Raw genomic sequence first — 15695 nt, forward strand, 5'->3', positions numbered from 1 at the left:
CTCCCTGCACCCGACCGGATCGCATGTCAGAATACCCATCTACGCAATGGTGAATACGGCACAACCCTCGTGGCCAGTGGAAGACATTCAGAACAGATGGAGGGCGAGATCGGCACGAGGAAATGGTCTGACTGGGTAGTAGGGTTACAGGCGCACTCGACTAGTAATCCGGAGCAACGGAGGCGGCACCAGGCGTGGCTCCTGCTATCCGCATTGGTTCATGGTGCCCACCAAAGGAGGGTGGGCCCAGCCAAAGACAAGCATTGGGTTCTTCGTCATATTCCATGTCCCCGCGCGAGTGGCACACGCGAGGGGTACAGCAGTATTGAGGTAGCCGTGGGAAAAAGGTAGCTCTTCATAAGTCGAGCCGTTCGCCCATCGGCTACATCCTGTTGTACAACCCTTCTTCCCTTCTTGTTCACATTCGAGCTGCCTCATTCGTAGACAGTCCAACTACAAATAGACGCGCGCAGCCAGCTCCACTTTGCTTTGCGAGCTCGGTTTCCGGAAGATTCAGCAAGCAGCTTCAGTTGGGGGGCCCCTGCCGCAGCTCATCGCATATTCGCCGACCCCTTTACCCGGTATTGAGACATATACTACATATATCTGTTGGAGCCAACACGTTCCCACTCTCGCCCGCGGCTCGTAACCCTCGTTTGTGACACTCTAGAGCACCCTCGTCGCGAAATTGCAGGGCGCCGAACCTGGGCTCCTCTTGTCCCCCACCCCAAAGGTTACATTCCGTCTGCAAGAAAAAATACCATGTCCGAGGGAAACGTCAAGCCGACGACTCCAGTCGTGGCCGAGGCCCACGAGGTCGACACCTTCCACGTCCCCAAGGCGTTTTTCGAGTGAGTGCAACATTTATTTGGCCGTTACATCATGTCCCAAGACAATGACAGCTGCGGCGTTCATCCAAGCTTCAAAGCTCACGAGGTGGGCGGGGTGACCCCGCGGCGCCGAGCGTTAGGCCGAATGGCGGCGCGCGCAATTGTCTGTCGTATGAATGAGCAATTGAGACAGCAGCTGACGACTGGCATGATTTTTTCTTGAACAGCAAGCATCCGCACTCGAAGCCACACCTTGCAAACCTAGAGGAATACCAGAAGCTGTACAAGGAGTCGATTACCAACCCAAAGGTTTTCTGGGGCCGGCTAGCTCGCGAACTGCTCACGTGGGAGCGCGACTTCGAGACGGTACACTCGGGCAGCTTTGAGCATGGCGACACTGCGTGGTTCGTAGAGGGTAGACTGAATGCCAGCTACAACTGTGTTGACCGCCATGCCTTCAAGGACCCCAACAAGCCCGCCATCATCTACGAGGCTGACGACGAGGGCGATGGACGCATCATCACATATGGAGAGCTCCTCCGCCAGGTCTCCAAGCTAGCTTTTACACTCAAGGAGATGGGCGTACGAAAAGGCGACACTGTTGCTCTCTACCTGCCCATGATTCCCGAGGCAGTCATTTCCTTCTTGGCATGCACACGTATTGGTGCCATCCACTCTGTCGTGTTTGCCGGCTTTTCGTCTGATTCACTACGTGACCGTATCAACGATGCTGAGTGCAAGGTCGTCATCACCACCGACGAGGGCAAGCGCGGCGGCAAGACCATCAGCACCAAGAAGATTGTCGACGATGCTCTCAAGCAATGCCCCGGCATCACCCACTGCCTGGTCTACAAACGTACCGGCGCTGAAGTGCCCTGGACAAAGGGCCGGGATTGGTGGTGGCACGAAGAGGTCGAGAAGTGGCCTAGCTACATTGCACCAGAGCCAATGAACTCGGAAGACCCCCTTTTCTTGCTCTACACATCTGGTTCTACTGGTAAGCCCAAGGGTGTCATGCACACAACTGGTGGCTACCTTCTCGGAGCTGCGGCGACTGGAAAGTACGTCTTTGATATTCACGACAACGACGTCTTCTTCTGCGGCGGTGACGTAGGCTGGATTACAGGCCACACATATGTCGTATATGCGCCTTTGCTGCTTGGTGTAGCCACTGTTGTTTTCGAGGGCACACCTGCCTACCCCAACTTCTCACGGTACTGGGACATTGTCGCCAAGCACAACGTCACCCAGTTCTATGTTGCCCCGACCGCGTTGCGGCTGCTCAAGCGTGCGGGTGACGAGCACGTTAAGCATGACATGAAGAAACTCAGAGTACTTGGTTCTGTCGGTGAGCCGATTGCTGCCGAGGTCTGGAAGTGGTACTTTGAGGTTGTTGGCAAGGAGGAGGCGCATGTTGTTGATGTGAGTTTTGATTCAGTATATATTCGGGATATGTGCTGACGTTTAATAGACCTATTGGCAAACCGAGACTGGTTCTCACGTCATTACGCCACTGGGAGGTATCACACCCACCAAGCCCGGATCAGCATCTCTCCCATTCTTTGGTATTGAGCCTGCGATTATTGACCCGGTCTCGGGCGAAGAGATCCACGGCAACGACGTTGAGGGTGTACTAGCCTTCAAGCAGCCATGGCCCAGCATGGCACGTACAGTCTGGGGAGCACACAGGCGGTACATGGAGACATACCTGACAGTCTACAAGGGCTACTACGTGAGTGTAGGAATGCGGAGTATTCTAACATAGGCTAACCACGGCAGTTCACTGGAGATGGTGCAGGACGTGACCACGAGGGCTACTATTGGATCCGAGGACGCGTTGACGACGTTGTCAATGTATCGGGACACCGGCTGTCTACAGCAGAGATTGAAGCAGCGCTTATTGAGCACCGTAAGCTATAGCGTAGAAACAAGGTGGTACATGCACGTGGCTAACGACGATTACGCAGACCAAGTGGCTGAGGCGGCAGTTGTGGGGATCCATGACGAGTTGACAGGCCAAGCCGTCAACGCGTTTGTGGCGCTCAAGGACGGTGCCGAGACTAGCGATCAGGTCAAGAAGGACTTGGTGATGCAAGTACGCAAGTCGATTGGGCCGTTTGCCGCACCAAAGGCGATTTTTGTAGTGCCGGACCTGCCCAAGACACGATCGGGCAAGATTATGCGTCGCATTATGCGCAAGATCTTGGCTGGAGAGGAGGACCAGTTGGGGGACATCACAACGGTAAGTCAAGGCATGCCGCCAACCAATTTTGCATGGTGATGACGAGGACGCGTATTGTTGTGGAAAGCGAGCTAATCATGTGGGACAGCTCTCGGATCCGTCGATAGTCGACAAGATCATCGACATTGTGCACCAGGCAAAGAAGAAATAGCCGGCTCGACTTGGCAAGGGTTATCAGAGAGGCCTGTCAGTGGTTGAGAGGGCAACAGTTGGGAGTTCAGTGGGGATGTCTGCAGAGGGAGGCCAACCAGCGAGCAGGGTCATATCCAAATGGGATAGCGGCGGAATACAAAGTAGTTTAGTTGATTTTGTTATAGGGCAAGATGGGCCGAGTACAGGCGTTTCCATGGTGAGACGGGTGTGGTATGCGCGGGGAGAAGGACAGGAAAGGTGCTGTTTGGGTGCTTGTCCGATGTCTCAGGTATGCCTGCATGCCTGTCGAGTACTTAGTAAGGAATGATGTATGGATGTAAGTATAGCATGTTTTGGTGGTACACGACCAGCCTGACAGGCAGATGAACCACGTTCCCGCTGGGTGCCGACACAGGAAAGGGGAGAGGGCTCAGCAGCATGTCAACCGTTGTTGCAGTGGCAGTTGTGCACCATGTTCAGCCGCATAGCCGTATGCCCGCGTATAGAGTGACGAGGGTGTCGCGGCCCTCACGAGGGCAAGCAGCATCGCTGCCATAGTTTCATCCGTGTCGCGCCCAGGCCCCCCTCTGCTTCCGAGTGCCGGCTGCCAAGACGGTGGCTAGCAGGGGGCTGTGCACAGCGATTACGACTCTCCACTGTTCGCCGTCGTCGCCATCGTTTTGCTCAGTAATAGCCCTTTTGCCTCTTTGCTAGTGTTTCTCTATACTCCATCGTCCTTTTTTCCCTACCCATGTCTCTCGCTGCGTTATCTTGATATCCGCCCTGCTCCTCTTTGTTGTTTTTTACACCTTTTCTGCGCCCCCCTCGCCCATCTCCTGAACGGAGAGCACCGCCACTCGAGCGAGAATGCGCCTCTTTGGCAGTCTCCAGACTGCCCTCGTCATTGGCCTCGCCACTGTCGCTTCTGCTGCCTCACGCGCCCGCGAGCCGCTGCAGAGAATTGCCCTCGTCAAGAATGCCGACATCCTCACACAGACACATCGAGTGACCGCCGTGTCCTCCTTCGACCTTGCCTTTGACGTGTCGGGCCAGCGCATCCGCCTGAGTCTTGAGCCTAACCACGACCTGTTTGTGGACGGCGGACGCATAACACATCTCAACGCAGATGGATCAATAGCAAGATCCGAACCGATTGACCGGTTGCAACACAAAGTTTACAAGGGCAAGGCGTGGCTAAAGAGGGGTAACCGATGGGACAATGTCGGATGGGCGCGCATTGGCTTGCGCGAGGACGGTCTGGAACCGCTGTTCGAAGGCACTTTTTCTATTAACCACGACCACCACCATGTCAAGATGGCTTCGAGCTACAAGGCTACGCGTATGGCCGAGGATCCCGATGTCGATTTGCGTCCCAAAGAGTTCATGGTCGTGTTCCGCGACTCGGACATGGGAAAGGGCAGGAATTCTGATGAAAACATGGAACTCAAGAAAAGATCAAAAGAAGTTGGGTGTCCGTCCGACGACCTCATTTTTAACACGCAGGAACACCACCCCGTCTTTGCTAGTATGCGCGCGCGAGACGAGTCATCGGCCATGTCGCCGTCTCTCATCACTACCATGTTCAAGCGACAGGATGACCTACAGCCCGGAGGCAATGGTGCGGGTGTTGATCTCTCGTCCACCATTGGCAAGACTGCCGGCTGTCCCAGTACTCGCAAGGTTGCGCTTGTCGGTGTAGCTGCCGACTGCACCTATGTGACGTCTTTTAACGGAGACAAGAACAAGACGCAAGCCAACATCATCGCCGCAATGAACTCTGCTTCTGAGGTTTTTGAAAGCTCCTTTAACATTTCACTTGGTGTCGCCAATCTCCTCATCACGGAGCCGGATTGCCCGACACAGCAACAACAAGCCACACCCTGGAACCAGGCCTGCAGTAGCAGCATCACGATTCAAGATCGTTTGAACCAGTTCTCCAAGTGGAGAGGACAGCAAAGTGACAGCTACTCCCACTGGACTCTTCTGTCAACCTGCAACACTGGATCTGCCGTCGGACTCGCCTGGCTTGGACAAGCTTGCACAGCAGGCTCTCAAGACAACACTGGACAAGCTGGCGAGACGGTTGCCGGTGCCAACGTAGTCATCAGGACCGACAACGAATGGGAAGTCATTGCCCACGAAACAGGCCATACCTATGGTGCCGTACACGACTGCACATCACAAACATGTGCCAACAAAGACGTTGTCAATGCGCAACAATGTTGTCCCTTTACTCAGAGCTCTTGCGACGCAAATGGTGGTTTCATCATGAATCCCTCGACAAAGGATGGCATCTCACGCTTCTCCCCTTGCACTATTGGCAATATTTGCTCAGCGCTTGGACGTAATAGCGTCAAATCTCAATGTCTCACCAATAACCGCGATGTCACCCTGCTATCTGGACCAACCTGCGGCAATGGTATTGTCGAAGGCGACGAGGAGTGTGATTGCGGTGGCGTTTCAGGCTGCAAGGACAATGCTTGCTGCAACCCGCAAACCTGCAAGTTCATCAACAATGCTGTATGCGATGATTCCAACGAAGACTGCTGCCGCAACTGCCAGTTCGCCTCAGCCAGCACAGTCTGCCGCAGTTCAGTCGGCACGTGCGATCCCGAGGAGACCTGCACTGGAAATTCACCGTACTGCCCCGAGGACAAGACCAAGCCCGATGGTACCGACTGCGGCAATAGTCTCACCTGTGCCTCTGGTCAATGCACAAGCAGAGACATGCAGTGCAAGACTATCATGGGAAGCTACACCCAAGGAAATGATACCTATGCTTGCGACAACAGCAACTGCATGCTCAGCTGTGCAAGCCCAGAGTTTGGTGCCAGATGTTATGGACTACAACAAAACTTCCTGGATGGCACTAGCTGTACAGGAGGAGGCACATGTCAAAACGTATGTCAAGTCATTATTTACTATTTTCTTCAATCACTAACAGTATCTAGGGTGTTTGCCAAGGCGGCTCTGTCGGCAAAGAAATCACCACCTGGATCCAACGCAATCTCTCCCTCGTGATTGGTATTGCTGCAGGAGTTGGTGGTGCTCTTCTCCTATGTATTTTCTGCTGTTGCTTGCGCTCCTACCGCCGCCGATCAAGACTCAAGAAGTACGCCGCTGCTCGACCACCCCCAATGCCTTACCAGAGCAGCCAGAGCAGAAGGCACAGGAACGACCCCATGGGCCAACCACAAATGACTCAATACAACAACAATCACAACCAATATCCACCAAGTGGACCGCAACAAGGTCATTGGACACCAAATGGGAATGCACCCAACGGGGATGTTCCGATGCCACCGCCAGTACATCGAAGCAGTGTGCGCTATGCATAGACGCTTCTAATACCGAAGCACTGTTTTATTTTATTCTTTTACATTTCTTTGCATCTAACGACAAATATCTACGGTCATTTAAAACCAGCGGGTATATAAGCTGGGTTGGGAATTTCAGCAAGCATCATTATCGGCGTTTCTTTTGTCTCAGGCAACTTTTACAGGGGCGGTACACCCCCAATTGGTTTTAGGGTTTGATTACAGGGAGAAAGGAAGAGTGAAGAAGAGGGCGGATTTTGCATATAAGAGGTCATATATAGCCAAATGTTGATATTGAGGACTTTGTGTAAATGCATACACTTACTGTTTGAGAGCGCATGTCAGTGTTGTTCTTAGTGTTATTCTTGGTGTAGTTATGGGCAAATCAGAGACCACCCGTTACAGAACCAATTTCGGATTTTATGCGGCTAATAATGTCCGAGCCCCACAGGTTTTTTGTTTCCAATTGCCGTGGGCTGTGGACCCTGGGTTGTCAATAGACGTCATGGCTCCATGATGTATGTCCAGATGACAAATGCGATTTCTTTTCGGGGAAGTAATAACAATCACCAAGCACATATCAAAGTAGAAATAGAGGGTAAAAAAGATGATTCCCAGAAGAAGAAGAAAAAAGAAAAGAAAGAGCGAGGACACTTGTATAATACTGAGACGACATTGTCGAACTTGCAATAGCAACTGCAACAACATGTTAGCTCTAACAAGTGCCACTGGAAAGCTGGGCGGCGCAGTCCTCAACGCTATCCTCGAGCATAAACTCATTGATCCAAAGGAGCTTGTAGTTTGTGTAAGTCTCTCTCACCTCCCTTCTCATCCCCCTCGCTCCAGAGAACCCACCCACCTTATTTCCCTCTCTATCCCCCATCCACTTCGAAACACACCAACCAACTGACTCCCCCCAACAGACCTCAACCGACCCCTCCTCCCCCCGCCTTTCCCACCTACACGCCCATTCCCTCACAATCCGGCACGCAGACTTCTCCGACCCATCTTCCCTCCGCACCGCATACAAAGGATGCACCCGCCTCTTCCTCGTTTCCACACCCGCAATCGCTATGGACTACAACTCCGCACCCCTCTGGTCCGGTCGCGAAGCGCACCACCGCGCCGCCATTGACGCGGCTGTCGCCGTAGGCGTTAGACACATTTACTACACTTCGCTCGCTTTTGCGCGGCCCTCGCGGGCGGGCGTCATGCGCGCGCATATTCGCACTGAAGAATATCTCGAAGACCTCCAGAAACGGGGTGTGGTGGATTACACGGTGATTCGCGAGGGGCTGTACAATGAGAGCTGGCCGCTGTATTTCGGGTATTACTATGGTCTTGGTGAGGAGAAGAGGAAGAAAGTAGTGGTTGCGGGGGATGGGAGGGTGAGTTGGACGGCGATTAAGGATATGGGGTTTGCGACTGCGAAGGTGCTGGCGGGGGAGCCGGGGAGGTGGTTGGGGAAGACGTTTTATCTTAGTCAGAAGGAGACGAGGTCGTTGGGGGATATTGCGCGGTTGGTGGGGGAGATTAGGGGGGAGGAGGTGAAGCTGCAGGTTGTGGAGAGGAAGGAGTATGAGGATTATTATGTGCAGGAGATGGGGATGGAGAGGGCGGCAGTGGAGTGGTGGAGTAGCACGTATGAAGCGCTGGAGCAGGGGGAGTGCGCGATTGAGGATGATACGCTCGAGGGGATCTTGAGGGAGGCGGGGAGGACGCCAGTGCCGGTGGAGGTTACGATTCGAGAGATGATGAAGTGAGGTGGCTAGTCTAGCTCTCCCTTGAACTTCTCAGTGCCCGACGAAACAGTCGAATTCATCGCGGTGAAGTATCCGTGCTGGATCCCAGCTTGCGAAACAGAGTATCTGACCTATGTACCGGCAGAAGCGGCGTCGCTTGCTTTCCTGCTCTTCTATGCTTCGAGTTGCCATGGCTTCTTCTCCCCGCTGTGTTACCTGACTTCCCGTTTCAATATGCCTCTCCTCGTATTCTGATACTGTATCACTCTTATCACCCTTACCTTCTCAGCCCCCAAACGCTGTCTCAGTCGTGTACACCAAAGTCCCATGTGCACGAAGGAGATCAAAAAAGGATGCGGGTCTCACAGCCTTTTCTTCCCTCAACACATACGTATACTTTTTTTTCTCTTACCCTTCCCTTCAACCCTTTTGTGCGTGTACCGAAGTTACCACGAATCACCGGTCCATACCGATCACTCGCTATTTGTGTCGTGATACAAGTGCACGCGGGTTGGCTAATATCATAGATGCAATCAACAATCGCCATTAGGTGAAATTCTATTTGATGTTTGTTTTATAAGATTTACGTCGGGAGTGTATGGTTACATTGCGGGGGGGTTGTTGATCCACAGTGCACGTAATGGGGTCTGTTTTTTTTGGGGGGGGGGGGGGGGGGGGTTCGGTGGAGGGTACGTGAACATTACTACAATCCCCTCCTATGACGTAGAAAAAAAATTCACTGTCAGGAAGAAAAGACTCGGCATTCAAGCATCGTATGAACTTGGGTGTTTAGGTATATGGGTTCCATGTCGAATCAGCGTGAGGCTATAAGGAATGACGGCTTGCTAAGCCCAGCCTTGTCGAAATGGCCATGGAGTCGATACATGGATATATTCTATTTGTAATAACAAAACTCTAATTGTTCGCTAATGTTGTCGAGGTGCTGCTAGTGCCAAAGGATTGCACAACGTCTTCTACTGACACTCCAAGTCTTAGACGAGCGAGTATCAATGTTGCTTCATGATTGCTGCCTATGCGTAATTCAAATCACCTTAGGAAGGATAGTGAAGGACAACTTAAGTATAATGTAGTGATCGTTCTTGACTGACTAGGGGATAAAGCCCGAATCATCACGTGATTCACTCAGGAACAACCCTCCTCTCTTTTGCTCTAGGTGTACGCAACAAACACCAAAAAACAGTCTCCAAAATAGCTTCAATATATAAGCCCCTGAAATATCCAGGCACATAGGTAAGAATGTATTGCGCTCGCTCAGGTCCACCTGTCTTTGAGATTGTAAGGAAGTAGGCCATCTAGCGGTATTTAATTGGTCAGGAGGTGAACTCTGCGGCCCCACACTACGCCATCAATAATCGCCATGAAGTTCCTAATCACCGCTATCTCTGAATAGATTTCTAGGTTATATTCGAAGGTTGTTGAACGCTTATGCATATAATCAACATACAGTTCTCCGCGGCCTGTTCATGGCTATAGTTGGGTAGACACGCGCACTATGACCCCTCTTCGACCACTTCTATCAGCTGTACGGCCTCGGAAGACTCCATCAGTAGAGGATCATCCGAAGAGACGACAGGTAGTACTGACCTGTGAGAGCTACCGCCGACACAAGTTAAGAATATGTATGTAACTACTAGCGATCTTATATGCGATCCTCATAGCGTGCTAACAAACCTATTGTAATGGCAAGTCTACCCGTGCTGCCTGCACCAAGTGTAACTCAACCTGCCGCTATAAGCCAACAGAAACGTGCCAGATTCGGAAGAAACACGGATCCTTGCAGCAACGGCAATCTACGTACGAAGATCTCATCGGGTTTCTAAGAACAATGACAGAACAAGACGCTGCAGAGGTCTTTCGTCTTCTGAAGGCTGGTACGGACATTGACTCCATCGTGAAGCATGTACGAGATGGGAATTTGCTCTTGCAATTGCCCCTCATATCAGAGACTATTTACCAAAACGAATTCCTTTACATGGCCAAGATGCCTAGTCACTTGTTTGTCATAGACAATTCGCACATAAGTTCGTGCCTCTACAAGGTTGTCTCCTCATCCTCAGCCTACACTCACGCCGAAAACAGGCAGCTCACCACCAAGTATGGAAGTGCGTATATGATGCCATATCACACTACGAAAATGGTCGAGCCACTGATCGACAAAATCACGACAACACCATGGACAATGGTCACTTCTGACAATCGCCTGCTAAGACGGCTCATCTCCCTCTACTTCATTGGCCCACACCCGTGCGCCCCTTTAGTGCACAAGGACCTGTTCCTAGAAGATATGGCAGCAGGTGGAACTTCGTTCTGTTCGCCGCTACTGGTAAACGCTGTCTTATCTATCGCAAGTGTAGCAACTCTTTGTCCCTATTGGCACACATTTATACTAAGACAAATCTTAGCAAATGTGCATTGACGTTCCAGATCGAGTCAAGGTATGGCATCCAGAGTCTCTCATATACAGATTCCTGGCAGAAGCAAGAAGACTATGGGATTTAGAATTGATGGAAACCCTCCGGATCACTACGATACAAGTAGCATTGGTACTGAGCTTGACCTACATCTCCAATAGTCTGGACACACTTAGCACGTTCTTTCTTGAACAAGCCATAACAATGGGCGAACGCTTGCATTTGTTTGACGTCAACAGCTGAGAAGAAGATCTAAAGATGGCTAAAGCGCGCTTGTTCACTGCGTTGTATTTTGCTTCAGTTCTAGGCTCAGCCTAGCCTCGTCACTGACCGACTTCAGTTTCTGCTCGATATGGCCCTCGTTTCGGCTAGCCACCAGCCACATCACATGAGGCGATTTGGTGGTAGTAAGAATTATTAGGTCCAGAAGCTTATGTAAATCTGCGACGCACTCATCAAGAGCATCAACAAATAAGTAAACGGTATTCAAGTCTTTGTCGCGCACCATGTCCACAAAATTTGTGGCAAGGCTACCCAAGCATTCGCGTCCTCGAATAGCTTCTTGCCAACTTGGTCGTACCGTTTTCGAATATGCGAAGTGAGTAACGAATTCTGAATCACGAGCATATACAACAAGCCCCGCAATACCGCTACGGCATTATTGATACGCATGTCGGTGGCTTGACAGAAGAAGTACGCGACTGTGTTGTTGTGTCTTGTAGTCTTCTGCACCTCGTCAATTATGCCGCACATCAGCATCGTCTTGCCTTTACCAGGATCGCCCTTGATCCAGAGTAGTCGAGTGCTAAGATCTTGCTGCCACTTCTGGAAGGTGCTATTTTCGATGATCTAGCGGTATGGGTCAGCCAGTAGACCGCCCTTCGTTGCTTCAATGCGTTTCTTGTCATTGTGAGGGTTGGTAGATTGTAGGTCTTGAACACACTTGTTTTGCCTGTCGACTTCGTGTTCGACTCGGATCATCGCTTCTGTTGGACTCTCCCCATCAATTGGAGACACGCTAACATCAAGGATGCCCATGAGAGCGTACACACTGTCTACCGGTTTGGTTGCTTTTCGATGTTCTCCCCATGCTATGCGCTGCTAGATACTGAAATGAGACAGTGGCGCGCCTTGCAATGCGGGTTTAGGAATGCCTGTGATCCGCACCGCAAATAGGGTGACTGATGAACTGGCGAAGGATCTTGCACATTTTTTCTTTTGCTGAAAGTGAGGTGGTTTGGACGTGAACTATCGTGAAAATCGTATGAAAATTGGGTAGTAGATATGATGGTGGGCGGTTTATCTTCGATTTTGCTGGCATTTTGCTATGTGTGGATCGTAAAAATGAGAGTTTAGGCTAACAGGTAAACACATAAACTAAGAAGACTCCTGGTCGTATACCTTTTGCTGCCTCGTGACTTGATTAGCACATCGAGACTTATCCAATACAAAAAGGTTTCGTGCACTAGGCTCAAATCATCCGAGGTTGACGCAAGCACTTGTGATAAAAGGCTCTTGAAGCTTTTACATCTTGTTGAGTACATCGACGTCAATCTGGATGATGTTTTGCGAAATTACATGATTCCTATGCGTAAGACCATGTCTCTGCGAGAGCCTCGAAGCGCAGTCTACTTACCGGCGCAAGCTATCGCTATTTTCGTATGTATGATAATATTAAAGGCGCATATACCTGTGCACACCTTCGTTGCTTCGATAGCATCGTGTTCAATGAGTTCCTCATGAGATCCTCTGCAGTTGGGTAGTAAATATTAATACATTCATGTGACCATTGCCCATCGAAGGCTATGATGCGAGGGCGGAATAGAGCGCTCCTTGTGTCGCAGTCCCATAGCAACTATAGCCTACTTCCACTTTAAATATATGGTTGGACCACCTTGAACATCTCTCGTACTATGCTCTCTGCACGGATGTGAAATATGTCATGGGGCAACTATCTCAACAGTTGAACTGAAAGAAGTAACAGAATGGATAATGCTGTTGCGGAGAAGTTTTCGAGACCAGTCACCGCAACCTGTGTATGTACTGGGTGTGAAATGTTGCAACAATATGACTGGCGGGCAATTTCCCCACCAATCGTCATCTTGACGTTTCTTTTTAAGAAGTAAGTCTACACTTCACCACGGAGATATATCTGGCGAGAGCTTATCAGAAATATGAATAAAAGCTTCCGTCAAATACTACCTGCAACAGGAAGGGTCGACAGAGGACCGCCAGTAGGGTCGATAGACAACCAACAGAAGAAGTCACGATCGCAGGCATGCGAGCCTTGTCGTATAAGCAAAACAAAGGTTACAAATCACCTCGAGAGGCATTCGTCGAAGTGCTAACCGATCTGTAGTGCACCAGTGAGAAGCCAACATGTAGGGCGTGCCTTGAACGCAACACGGTTTGCCGATACGTCGAAACAGAAGCACGTCAAGCTAAGCGAAAGTACGAAGATCTGCGAAGGGAACAGTCAGCACATGAGGAGCTAATTAGGCTTATGCAAACACTACCTGAGCAGGATGCATTCGAGCTTTTTAAACGAGTAAGGGCTAGAGGAGACGTTAGCGCTATCTTGAACCACGTTAGAGACGGCGGTTTGTTGTCGCAAATGCAGCTTATTCCAGAAACCAGACTCCGATATGAGCTTCCTTATAGTCGCGACATGCCAGAATTGCTACGGACATCTGGAAGCCCTTACCTCGGCTCGTTGATCTATGAAGCGGTTTCACAGTGTGCCTTGCACTCGAAGACGCAGGAGTCTTCAGCCACAGAGCCTCAACAGTCTGTTGTTCCAGCAAAAACTGCACAGACGTATCAGGATATGTATGTCAAACCATACCATGCAGCAATATTTGTGGAGCCCCGCCTCGAGAATACGAGAATTTCGGAGTGGACTACGGTTTGTGGAGATGAAGGACTTATGCGAAAGCTACTGGATGCATATTTCACACATGAATACCACATCTGGCCAGTATTTCACAAGGACTACTTTTTGGAGGATTTGTCAAGTGTTAAATCGCCCAATTCGAGGACATCCAGTAGTTTCGCATCGCTAGTGAATGCCACGCTAGCATATGCATGCGTAAGTATTACTTTGCGTCTTTGGTACACGAAATCAATGCTCTGACTTTGCCCCAATAGTGTTGTTACAAGAAAATTTCGAATCGCTTTCGCCATTGGGAACCTGATGGCCTTGGATACCGTTTCTTCGCTGAAGCAAGGAGGATTTGGGAAATGCTCTCTGTTAGCGGTAAAAATCGCAATCTTGCGTCGGTCCAAGCCGCGATAATCATCAACAGTGTTTACAATATCTACGGCTTAGACAACCTTGGCAGTGCCTACGGCTTGAAGGGTCTTGCTATTGCTAGAGATCTAAAGCTGTTCAGTGGAAATGCAGGGGTCAAGTCTGAGCGAAAACGCAAAGCTAGGAACTTCTCTGCGTGGTGTCTCTTCAACATTTATAGGTAAGTGCTTCGTGTCTTAATTACATTCCAGACGACTAATACCAGAGTAACAGTCATATTTCTTGGCAATATTTCCGCCCACCCGTTCTGGTTGAGCCACCCAAGGTTCCGCTTCCCGATCCTGCTACAAACTCGGCCTGGTACGGCGAGATATGGACCAGGTACCCTCTCAGTCAAGCATTGTCGCCGACATATTATGGGCATTACTTCAAAGCTATAGCTAACTTTAGGGTAATCCTTTGCGAACTGTCTTATGTGTCATTTGGCAAGGATTCAACACTCTCGGCACAGCAAGCGATGATATTCGTGAGCCGGTTTATGAGCTGGTTCAAGGACCTCCCTACAGTTCTCGAGACTAAAAACATTGTACTCCCCGCTCATTTTCTTATGCAGTAAGTCATCTTTTTCTTTTTTTTCTCACTCTAAAATCAAAGGAACCCAACTGACTGACCTATTAGCCTTGATTATCATATTGTCATTATGACAATTTGCCAGCCTTTTACTGCTAATCAGTTGATTGATGAATATTCTCCCAAAGATATTGTTCTGAACGCAAGGCGCGATATCAATGTCCTCGTACGACTGTACTATGTTCGACACGGCTTCAAAGCCGCGCATGTCTACTTAACATCCCCACTCTCAAAACTGGGCTTCATGTCTTTGCACAACCTCAACAACTCGACAACGCCGGAAGAGCTTGAATTGAACCGATCGAGTCTTCTTCTGGCTCTTGAAGGCCTACGCGAACAAGGCCGCAATTACTACATAACAAGGACGATATATTACATCATGAAATCCCAGCTCCGACCGGAAGAAGCACGAATTCTACAGGGTTTAGAGACGCCGGAAACAGCAGCTGATGAGAGTCCTAGTCTGGTGGTTGAGACACAGTCAGAGTGGTATCCCCGCATCATTGATATTTCGGACGTCCCGGTCGACGAAGAACTCTCAAAGCTAGCGAACCAGTATTTGAAGCTTGACTCGGATGTACAGAGCGACAGTGAGGTGGGTAGTAGTCCGGGTCCTTCAATCAGCGCTTAACCTACGTTACATGTGAATTCAAAGAGGCAAAGCCAGCCTCCAATACATCCCAAAAAGAAAATTTCCTTGGTGATTCTTGAGGATCTACTCTAGATTGTACAAGCGTTTTATTGTAGGTCTAACCTAAATGCAATAGATCTATATAGTAGCAACAGACGTCGCAGCTCCACGCCAACAGGTGTTGAGCAGGCAGGCGGCTTTGACCAAACATCTGCGTTGCTCATAATGCGTGCAGCACGATTATTATTGACACATTCTGATCGGGCACAACCGCTGCTCCTAATGATGAATGCTAAAAACCAAATTTCCCAGATTAGCAGTCCTAAGCTATATAGTCTATGATCTCTACGTCTTTTGGCAATAGGTCCTGTTCACTTCACTTCATCTCTTATGGCATAAAAATAGTTATTCGTCTCTATTCTTATCAGATTACATCAATTACATATCTTCTTCAGAGCTTCGCCTCTCCGGCCCTAACACACTCAGCTT

The 15695-nt window shown here is 50.0% G+C and overlaps 6 protein-coding genes across 6 annotated transcripts; 5 read left to right on the forward strand and 1 right to left on the reverse strand.

Moving 5' to 3' along the window:
• The first annotated feature begins 613 nt into the window (after positions 1–613).
• Positions 614–3235, forward strand: COCSADRAFT_208038 (uncharacterized protein). Its single transcript, XM_007696448.1, has 6 exons — positions 614–851; positions 1058–2252; positions 2302–2562; positions 2610–2739; positions 2798–3072; positions 3161–3235. Exons 1-6 carry the CDS (start codon positions 763–765, stop codon positions 3221–3223), a joined length of 2013 nt encoding a protein of 670 aa, XP_007694638.1. The 5' UTR covers positions 614–762; the 3' UTR covers positions 3224–3235.
• A 569-nt stretch (positions 3236–3804) lies between these two features.
• COCSADRAFT_177048 (uncharacterized protein) lies at positions 3805–6859 on the forward strand. Its single transcript, XM_007696449.1, has 2 exons — positions 3805–6105; positions 6156–6859. The coding sequence occupies exons 1-2, from the start codon at positions 4072–4074 to the stop codon at positions 6540–6542; spliced, it is 2421 nt and encodes an 806-aa protein (XP_007694639.1). The 5' UTR covers positions 3805–4071; the 3' UTR covers positions 6543–6859.
• A 232-nt stretch (positions 6860–7091) lies between these two features.
• Positions 7092–8456, forward strand: COCSADRAFT_32002 (uncharacterized protein). Its single transcript, XM_007695979.1, has 2 exons — positions 7092–7326; positions 7445–8456. The coding sequence occupies exons 1-2, from the start codon at positions 7228–7230 to the stop codon at positions 8282–8284; spliced, it is 939 nt and encodes a 312-aa protein (XP_007694169.1). The 5' UTR covers positions 7092–7227; the 3' UTR covers positions 8285–8456.
• A 1564-nt stretch (positions 8457–10020) lies between these two features.
• COCSADRAFT_341135 (uncharacterized protein) lies at positions 10021–10938 on the forward strand (the record flags this gene model as incomplete). Its single annotated transcript, XM_007696450.1, has 2 exons — positions 10021–10607; positions 10687–10938. Exons 1-2 carry the CDS (start codon positions 10110–10112, stop codon positions 10936–10938), a joined length of 750 nt encoding a protein of 249 aa, XP_007694640.1. The 5' UTR covers positions 10021–10109.
• Positions 10939–11181: 243 nt separating this feature from the next.
• On the reverse strand, positions 11182–11733 carry COCSADRAFT_155457 (uncharacterized protein; the record flags this gene model as incomplete). The annotated part of the gene is made up of 2 exons (XM_007696451.1): positions 11182–11544; positions 11635–11733. 2 exons carry the CDS (start codon positions 11731–11733, stop codon positions 11182–11184), a joined length of 462 nt encoding a protein of 153 aa, XP_007694641.1.
• Positions 11734–12869: 1136 nt separating this feature from the next.
• On the forward strand, positions 12870–15257 carry COCSADRAFT_130800 (uncharacterized protein; the record flags this gene model as incomplete). The annotated part of the gene is made up of 6 exons (XM_007696452.1): positions 12870–13004; positions 13055–13433; positions 13467–13783; positions 13843–14165; positions 14219–14557; positions 14624–15257. 6 exons carry the CDS (start codon positions 12870–12872, stop codon positions 15204–15206), a joined length of 2076 nt encoding a protein of 691 aa, XP_007694642.1. The 3' UTR covers positions 15207–15257.
• Between the last annotated feature and the right edge of the window lie 438 nt (positions 15258–15695).

The sequence above is a fragment of the Bipolaris sorokiniana genome, assembly GCF_000338995.1.
Source record: "Bipolaris sorokiniana ND90Pr unplaced genomic scaffold COCSAscaffold_1, whole genome shotgun sequence".
NCBI classification, from domain to species: domain Eukaryota; kingdom Fungi; phylum Ascomycota; class Dothideomycetes; order Pleosporales; family Pleosporaceae; genus Bipolaris; species Bipolaris sorokiniana.